This window comes from Martes martes (genome assembly GCF_963455335.1).
Source record: "Martes martes genome assembly, chromosome: 2".
NCBI classification, from domain to species: Eukaryota; Metazoa; Chordata; class Mammalia; order Carnivora; family Mustelidae; genus Martes; species Martes martes.
Genome location: NC_137889.1, coordinates 54,623,716 through 54,633,962, shown reverse-complemented (window position 1 = coordinate 54,633,962; position 10,247 = coordinate 54,623,716). Strand labels below are relative to the sequence as shown.

Sequence of the window (10,247 nt, the reverse complement as noted above, 5' to 3'; positions counted from 1 at the left end):
GTACACAAAGGATTCATTCTGCTGTTAGTTAAGCCTTTTGCCTGACTTTCATGTCCCCAAATGCTTAGGTTTCTTTGTTCATAATACATGCCAACCAGGTATTAAGCTTACGGAATTAAAATTGAAGCCTGCAGGTGATAACAAGAAAAGGAGTGGTTAGGTCAGAAGAACAGCCCATCTTGGATACACAGCTTGTACTCAAGTTCCTGGAGGACTGAGAACCTCTTTCCATTCTGGCAACTCTGAACCTTCAAAGCTAGTATGATTCAATGAGTAAGCATTCCATTGAGGCAACAGTTCACCAGGCTAACAGCGACTCTGGAAGTCCTGTGCAAGTAAATGATTACCACCCCTGGGGAGCCCTCTCAAGATGACACACAATTGACACTCCAGTCGCCAAGACCTGGGAATTCAGACATAAACTTAGATTGAGACAAAAAACATCGCTAAGATTTTGCTCTGTTTGCTTGTTTTTTATTTTATTTTATTTTATTTTATTTTTAATTTTATTTTGAGGAAGGGGGCGTGTGAGAGGGGAAGACGTTAGGGTAGGAGGAGGAAACCAAGCTCCCGAGCCCCTCCTCTCCCTCCTCTGCCTCCTCTCAGGGTGGTCTTTGCGCACTGAAGGTATTTTTTTTTTTTTTTTTTTTTAAGAAATAACCTTTCTGTTTTTCCTGTCAGCGTCCTGCCAGCCACTCAACCAAAGGCCAAGGGGAGGCTCTGACCCAAGCTGCGAGTCAGGAAGGCAAAGATCGCGAAGCTTGGCTTCTGGGAGCGCTCAGGGCCAGGTGACACAGCCGTGGGTTCCCCGGCGCGGGCTTGACAGTTTCATCCCCGCCCACTCGCAGGAGAGCGCCCGGCAGGGCTGCACGCGCGCGCGCAGGGGGCCATAAAAGCTGCGGCCGCGCTGAGACGCGGAGCTCGCCCACCGCCCCGGAGCAGCGGCCGCACCATGCACGTGAACGGCAAAGTGGCGCTGGTGACCGGCGCGGCGCAGGGCATCGGCAGAGCCTTTGCGGAGGCGCTCCTGCACAAGGGCGCTAAGGTAAGCGTGGCGCCCGGCCGCGGAAACTTGTCCTCCCACCCCGAGACTCGCGCACCAACCAAAGGACTCCCGCGGGAGACAGGGGGCCGCGCCCCGGGTTGCCCACCGTGCCGCTTTCAAAAGCTGCCAAGACTGACAATCTCGAGCAGACCTCCAAAGCGGCTGGGAAGAAACCCCGAACTTTAACTGCAGAATCTGAGGTCCAAGAGGGGGAGCGTCCTGGTGTTTATTTACTGTTCGTCTGTTTCACTAGCTGCGGTGACCTCGATGCCTCCCTCTCCTCTCGTCCATAGGTAGCGCTGGTCGATTGGAATCTTGAAGCAGGTGTAAAATGTAAAGCTGCCTTAGATGAGCAGTTTGAACCTCAGAAGACTCTTTTCATTCAGTGCGATGTGGCTGACCAGGAACAACTGAGAGGTAAGAAAGGGGAATCAATCCATCAACACGGAACACGCCTTGAACAAGCAACGACCTGAAGGCAGCCCGGGCCAGAGAGCCAGCCTCGGTGCAGGCAGATCGGCTACCTCCTGGAGAGCAGCCACTTCTAAACTCCAATAGATAGCCTGGACTGTTATGTTTCCTACTGACATCCTGATAGCCATAAAAGCTAAAGGGGGAAAACCAAGACTGCTTGAGAAATCTTTTATTTTAGTCATTTGGCAGCACACGATGTAATCAAAATTCCTTTGTGTAGTCAAAGACCGTGCTGCTGCAGTGATTACTGAGAGATTGAAATTGCAGATGGAACTTGGAAAGTTGAAGTAGGCTAAGGAACTGTGGCAAACAAGTCCCAGAACGCTGGAAGATGCAGAGTTCAATGACAACCAAATGTGGCAATGTTTCCTTTTAAACATACTAGAATGCAAGATCTAGGATCATTATCACAGACGTGCTAGATATTTCCAACCAAATGTTCTCTCTGGTTTCCCCCTCTGATATGGTACTTTAAAAATAATAATAGCCGTACTGCAGTGCTAGAATTGCAGAAGAAAAGTTTCTATCAGACTTTCCTCAATGCTTTCCTGTTTCCGGTCTCCCCCCTTAAAATAGAACAATCTACTTGTGAGATATCAAGGACAATATTGGTGTGCACGATAAAGAGATTTGGTCATATGGAGCCCTGATAGATTTGTATGAAAAAAAATTCTGGAAAAAAAAAGTAGAAAAATAAAATATATGTATTTCACAAAGGTTTATTTGAAAGACTAAATTGGGGGCACCTAGGTGGCTCAGTGGGTTAAAGCCTCTGCCTTCGGCTCAGGTCATGATCCCAGGGTCCTGGGATCGAGCCCCACATCGGGCTCTCTGCTCAGCAGGGAGCCTGCTTCCCTTCCTCTCTCTCTCTCTGCCTGCCTCTCTGCCTACTTGTGATCTCTGTCTGACAAATAAATAAATAAAATCTTAAAAACAACAAAAAAAAGAAAGACTAAATTGTTAGGCACTTCATTAATCAAGGGCCCAAAAATCTTCCATAATAGTCATTCTAATACCCCATCCTTAAATAAACACTGAAATGTGAATTTCTTTGAAACGTTGGGATATTCTGTATGAGGATGAAAATGGAGAGGTACTTTAGAAGGGAATATTCCCCTATAACTAAAGGTAATTGCTTTAAAGGAAATTATGTAATTAAATCTGAAAACGCTAATAAAGACCTCTAACGTGAATACAAACATGACTAGAAGAGATCTGTGAACCACAGCGCTAATGGAATATATTTTGCCAGAGGATAAAGTTTTGTTGATTGTGCATGATATTTTGGATCAAGGATAAAGTCATGCCAAATTCCAACATCCATGCTGATGAAATAAGAAACAGTATATAGATCATCTGAAAGCTATTTCTGCCTGAATTTATGTAGTTTCACATGTGACATTTAACCCTAATTGTTTTGCTTCCCAGTATTTAAAATTAGTATCTTGGCTGTAAACACATTCCTTAAGGTAAGTGATTGTGGAGGAGGAACCTCAGACACATCATGAGTGACCAGGAGAAGGCATGTTGGTCATGAGAAATCCACATGTTGTCTGAATATCAGCATTTTTTTGCATTTAAGGAAGACATGGCCTTGAATCAAACAATTTTAGGATTTAATGCCATCTACAGCTTTTGAAACTGTTTAGGCTGTGGCCAAGGGAGACTCCTTTGAAATTACATAAATACAGAAGTGAAAAGTTTCTTGGAGATGATCTGGATATTATTCGTATTACAAATGAAAATAATACAATGTTGAGAGTGTAAGTAAATTATAGAGTCTCCCAAGCTTCTAAATGTCACCAAGAGTTGAACTGTAAACTGTCTGAGCCCAAAATTCCGTGGTATGCCAGAGAGAAGATGATATATTAGATATTGATAATGGCAGAGTATAAGGAATGCAATAGAGACCAGAATGACAAAGAAAATTAAAGAAGCAATTAGATTTATGAACTTAACAATCTAATTTCCTATAAGATGGATGTGAGTTTTGAAGAGTAGAACATACTTCAGGTGGAATGCCAAAAAAAATTTAAAAAAAAGTATTCCTTAGATGTTTTCTGCTAGAGGACCTTTCTGGAATCAATTTGAGATTTCAAGCAGTTTAAAAATTCCATGAAAAAGTAAACAGTTTTTATTTTGTTGTTTTCTATTCCAGTATGGTACAATACTATAAATAATGACCTTTGCAATATTTTTGTCAATTAACTTGCCTAGTAATTTATCCATTTGGGAACTGATGAATCCATGCCCTCTTCAGTATGTGTGGTGGTTGTTAATAGTTCTAGATTTTATTCAGTCAAAATAAAGTTTATGTGGACTTACTGTTTTCAAGGAACTCATATATGGGCCCTAAGACCAGAGAATACATTTCTGGTATTTGGAAGAACAGCCATGATTGTTATGTAAAGTCTCAGGTAATAGAGCTAGAACCAATGGTAAAAGGCCCAACAAAAGAGTTTAAATCTATAGAACTCTTGTCAAAGGCTGCTTTGAGAAATAATGTGTTTCCTGATACAAAAGTAGTAAAGCCAAGTATGAAATGGCTGAGGAGGATTTACAAGGACTGGACTGGGTATGTGGATTTTGGACAACATAATGGATGAACTTCTGGCCTGAGGATCTATGCAGACTTCACTGGGCCCAACGGTGTTTTTACACAAATGAGTAATACAAAGTAGCAATAATAGTGAGAAAGAGAAAAGAATGAATAGTCAATATTGAAGTTACAGTATCCAAATCAACTGGATGAAAAGTACACTTTTACTAGCTGGGGTATCAGACTCTCTGAAATGATCATAAGGGATCTGAATACATGAGAGGACTTGTGTTTAATATAACACATATTAAAAAAAGGATTTTTGTCATAGTCTAAGCCACAGAACTTCAGTAATTTCTTCAGGAAAGAATTTTAGAGTCTGTGAGTGCACACGAGTGAGGGTGGAGGGGGAGGGAGAGAATCTTCAAGCAGACTCCCCACTAAGTGCAGAGCCCCCAGCGGAGCTCAGCCTCACTCGACCTGAACCCAAACCAAGAGTCTGATTTTCAACCACCCAAGGCACCCAGGCACCCCATTGATGCATTTCTAACAGGTGTCTAGGTAATGCTGTGGATACTGTTGGCTCACAAACCATGCTTTGGGAAGCATGGCATTAAGTCTCAGTCTAAGAGCATATTTTTTATTACAAAAGTAAATAAATGAAAATTAATTTCAAGGCACAGGGTGGGATTGAAATGTACGTATGAAACACAAGACCATATCTATAATGTCTTCTTCTTTTTTTTTTCTTAGATACCTTTAGAAAAGTTGTAGACCACTTTGGAAGATTGGATATTTTGGTCAATAATGCTGGTGTGAATAATGAGAAAAACTGGGAAAAAACTGTGCAGATTAATTTGGTAAGCTATCTTCGCCATGTTTATTGTCTAAATTTGTGTAATAAAACAAGGCTTCTAAAGAAGAAAAGGTTCTCACATTCATGGAATCAATACAATGACTTACAACATAGAAAAAGGGAAGTTGCAGAAAGCTGGAAAAGAAGCATTTCCTTTTACAAATGGGAAGACATTTGAGGCTTCTAATTGTGCAAATAAATCTGTCTTAAAAATATTAAAAGGAAATATAAAAAAAAAAACCCGTAGTTTACTGCATAACTTAGAAGTGAGCAAACTGTGGTCCACAGGTGAAACTAGCCTGCCACCTGTTTTTGTACGACTTAAAGCTAAAAATGGGTCTTATATTTTTTAATCGTTGAAAAAATGTAAAAGTAATATGAAATACATGATTATATGAAACTCAAATTTCAGTGTCTGTAGTTTTCTTGGAGCACAGCTCCGGTCATCCATCTATGTATTGTCTGTGGCTACTTTTTGCTGCAACAGCAGAGTTGAATAGCTGTGACAATGACCCCATGATGTGCACTAACTAAACTATTTACCATCTGGCCCCTTACAAAAAAATGTTTGTCAATCCTGGCTTAACTTGTTTAAAAACTAAGTCTTAATTTAATTCCAGAAATGTAACAAAAAGCAAGACTAAAGTGACTGTTGGACTTTGTAATTATTAGGATTTTTATCTGAAAGTCGGTGTTTGTGTGTGTGTGTGTGTGTGTTTATGTATAATTTCTACAATGTTTGATGATCAGTTAGCTCTTAAATTACAGAACTGTAGAATTAGAAAATAAAATTTCTGTTTTATCCTCTGTATCACAAGTTGATTGGTTTATCCCATTTTATAAACACACTTTACATAAGATGTTGGGGTTCAGTAAAACTTAAGCCTTAGCCAAAGAAAGCTGTAAGAGCTAGGCTGTGTATGGGGGTCACCCTGCCCTTGCTAAGGTCATTCTACAAGTCTTGCAAAGCAGGCATGTGTCAAGTACAGAAGGACCACTGTGTGTGTATCAACATACAGGGAGTGGCCCCCTAATTCATGATAAGCTCCTTAAAAACAGGATGTGTTGTGTTTTTTTCTTTCTTTCTTTCTTTTTTTCTTTCTTTCTTTTTCAGTAATCAACACAGTATCTTGAAGATAGTGCTTAGTCAATAAATATTTGCCTTGAATCTACATTCCCATGAATAATTTCTTAACTCTAATAATTTGATGGGAGTAATGAGAATTATACTACCTCACAAAAGGGCTGAACCACTTTGATAAGGGTACAAAGTTTCTCCCCAAACTTGACAGATTCCTGAAGTTCTTTAATTGAGAATGAAAGGTCTTCCTTCCAGCTCTTTTTAAAATTTGTCTCCAGTGTTCCTAGATATCATCAGTTTTCAGAATAAACTTAAAATTTATGTGTCGAATTTCTCCCAAAGTCTTTCTGGGATATCTGTGTGTATTTAGAGACCTGACCTGTCAACATTTCTGTTAAATTTGTCTCTTGCTGATAGTATAGCATGAGCTCTTATTTTTTAAGTCACATCTGAGCATGTCTACATTTTATATTTGTGGATTTAAGCCACTTATACCTATCATCACCCTTTATTGGGATTTATGTCTTACACGTTTGTTCATGTTTTATTTTTAAATTAATCTTTTAAAGACTTTATTTTGAAGAGAAGCGAATGAGTAGGGGAAGGGCAACAAGACAAACAGACTTCCTGCTGAGTACAGAGCCAAATGTAGGGCTCAATCCCAAGACCTGTGAGATCATGACCTGAGCTGAAATCACAAGTCGAATACTTAACCGACTGAGCCACCCAGGCGTCCCTTCAGTTCATATTTTGAATTTACTAAGTTCTCTTTTTTTTGCTTTTGATCTTTTTCCATTCCTTTCTTAAATTCCACTGGATACCTCTAATTCTTTTCTGCTGATAAGAAAATTGAACATTTTATTTTATTTATTTTTTTAAGATTTTATTTATTTGAGAGAGAGAGAGAGCATGCATGCAAACGAGTTGAGGGGCGAGGGGCAGACAGAGAAGAAGAAGCAAATTCCCCACGGAGCAGGGAGCCCAACTCAGGGCTGGGTCACAGGACCCTGGAATCATGACCTGAGCCAAAGGCAGATGCTTAACTGATTGACACACCCAAGCGCCCTGAAAATTACACATTTTATTAATCTTTGGTGGTTGTCCCTGACTTATTATGAACCATATTTCATTGCATCCTTTGGTTGCCAGATGGGAAAAAAAAATGAATTGAAAACTTCAGGAATGTTTAAGAATATATTTTTATAAACTTAATGGCACTTTCCACAACCACATAAAGTGACAAGAATTGCTTTGCATCAAGCTCTGCTAGTGAAAAAGCATGAAACACACAACAATTTTCTCACTACTGATATTTTTAATTTCATCTGTAATATCTATAGATATTTCATAGACAAGGATCACTACATTATGAAGTTCCTATATTCATTGCATTCATAATGGACACCTACTATGTCTTTTCCTTAAGAAATCAGCTGTCAGGGTGCCTATGTGGCTCTGTCAGTTAAAAGATTAAGCATCTGCCTTAGGCTTAAGTCCCGATCCCGGGGTCCTGGAATGGAGTCCCTCATTAGGCTCCCTGCTCAGTGGGGAGTCTGCTTCTTCCTCTCCCACTCCCCCCCTCCCACTTGTGCTATCCCTTTCTTTGAAATAAACAAATAAAATCTTAAAAAAAAAAAATCAGCTCTCAGAAAACTGCAATGATTTGAGTTAATATAAAGAACATGAAAATAATGAAGACATTATCACAAAGAAAATGGGATTAGAATTATCAATCTTCATCTGGCTGAGAGGGCATGTTTGCTCTAACATGTTCTGGATGAATAAACACTTCCTGCAGGCTAGAAATTCTTACAATATCTGCAAATAGAAAATTCTAGAAGACCAGGAGAATTTTGTTTGACTCCTTTGGTTACAACTCACTGTCTTGGATCCTTCCTCATTGAAATTATCTGGCCTTTATTTTTCTTCAGACTCTGCTGACATAGGGCACTCCTTAGATTAACTCCAGGAACTAATGACATTTATTTAATTTACATCTAGAGAGCAAGATATAACCTTTGTTACCTATATATAAGTTGAAAACATGTTACTTCCCCTCCTACCTGCAACACCCAGTTCAAGACTAGATTGGAGTCTGACCTATCATTATCCTTCCAACTTGATTATCTTGTTAGTATAATGCAAATATTTGTGCTTGGTTTATATATTTTTTAGACTCTGGATGTAACTTGCCTCCTTTCACGAGACCATGCATGTTCTGTTGCATGTTCCTCTATGTTCCTGTCTCTGTCAGAGTAACCACTTAGTTAAAGGACTTTACTACGTATCTCTTCCTCTTCTGGAATCTTGTACACCCTAATGATACCATTCTTATAGGGCTTACAAATTTTAAAATTTTATTAGAATTATTTTTATACCTGTGCAATTTATGCCAGTATGTTATAAGCTCTTTCAAGACATAAAATTTTTGTTTTGTGTACAGAGTAGATGTTCAATTTGTATTTACTGGAGACATAAACTACCATTCTATGATATTTTACATATATGGATATTCATTTTCGTATTTTAATACAATGTTTGGATTATTTCCTAATACATCAGTGTTGCCAAGCTATACCATTTGTTCTTCTACTTTTACTCCTTACCAAATTTACCACTTCCTTATCCTTAACTTAGCAGAACTCGCCGCTCTTCCCACACAAGGGATACATTAAACCTCTTCCCATTCTTTTGTTTTCATTAGGCTATTCGGTGCTTCCTCCTTAATCTGAAGCTAACTGCAGTAGCTATATTTATAGCTACCCAGAGCTCATTAGGAATGTTCAGGGAAGACTGAATCTTTGACTAACTATCAAAGGTTACTCTGGCAATTGGGCGGGTGGAGCTAGATTTAACTTTGAATATTGATAAGCCCATTCTGTAATATACTTCTTTACTTTCTGATCTTTAACAAGCCTAAATAAATTCATTCCCATTCTTATGGGATTTATAATCTAGTTTGGATATGTAACTAACTTATTGAATCGCTTAGTGTACTAAAATAAAAACGAAACAAAATAGATGGCTTATTGTGGTTGATTACTTTTTTCAGAAATACAAGGGTTGACAAAAGACTGTACTAATAAGGGTATTCATTTAGATTTCATCAAAACTAGATGACAGTTCTGAATTTAGAATTCATGGACTTTTATTTCATGTCTCTGGTCTTCAATTTCCCAGTTGTAAAAGGATGAATATAATTTCCTTACCCGGAAGGATGGTTAAGCTTAAGTAAGCCCTAATTTACATGAAGTATCCAGCACAGGGCTACTACATAGCATCACTCAATAAATTATATTTCTCCTCCTTACGTTTTCTTCATTGTCACAATCTCATTTATATATGAAGTGACTTCCTCTGTCCTACTCTGCCTCTAAGGAAGAGTTGAGGAGATGGGGAGAAATGTGGTCAAATGTACTCCTATTTCTTGGCTCCCAAGGATGCTGATTACAAATTAAATTAGTAACTGCTCTCTATTTTGTTACTCCTACTCCATAATGTTTAAAGATCTAGTTGAACTATTATGGTTAGGCAGAACTTGCTAAATTTTAAGTAGCTCTGCAAAGGGGAATACAATAATATTTCTCATATTAAAAAAATGAAAAAAGACTGAACACAGAGAAACAAAAGCTGAAGAAGGATTTCAGAAAAAACAAAAAAAGTGGTCACCTGTGTTAGTACTCCTCAAGAATTGGGCTGAAGAAAAGACAAGAAACCTTAAAGGCAATTGTTCATGATTTAGATGACAGAATTTTTAAAATGAGAGTTAAGAGTGTAGCACAAGAACCAGAAATAAACTAAAAGGAACCTCAGGAGGGAGGGAGTTAAGATAAGGAAAATGATATATTAGGAAATTTCAGTAGTGAATACATGCACGTGTGTTTTTGTATATAGGTTATGGAAATATATATATATAATATATGGCATATTATATATTATATAAACAATATATACTGCATTGCACATATAATATATGATTTAATTAACATTAATTAATTGTGATTAATTAATATTAACAATATAATTAATATAAGAATATGAATATATGAATATATTTAATATATATTAATATATGTTAAGAAGACATGATGCCTGGTAAGAGTTAAACAAATATGCTATTACCATTTATTCATTTGTCTTTGTTACTTAATAATTATTCCCAGTACAGGGAAATTTATGAGTGGTTTTAATTTATAGGGTACTTAAATCTGTGGGAAACACTAATTTAAGATTTGGAATACAGCACAGTTAT

The 10,247-nt window shown here is 38.0% G+C and overlaps 1 protein-coding gene across 1 annotated transcript in view; it reads left to right on the top strand.

Annotated features, from left to right (window-relative positions):
* The first annotated feature begins 845 nt into the window (after positions 1–845).
* The window catches only part of HPGD (15-hydroxyprostaglandin dehydrogenase), a 29,763-nt gene continuing 20,361 nt past the window's right edge, over positions 846–10,247 (top strand). The window contains exons 1-3 of the mRNA XM_080796815.1: positions 846–1,045; positions 1,339–1,462; positions 4,812–4,918. Of these exons, the coding sequence (XP_080652941.1) occupies positions 953–1,045; positions 1,339–1,462; positions 4,812–4,918 (324 nt within the window). The 5' untranslated portion in view covers positions 846–952. The remainder of the gene's footprint in view (positions 1,046–1,338; positions 1,463–4,811; positions 4,919–10,247) is intronic.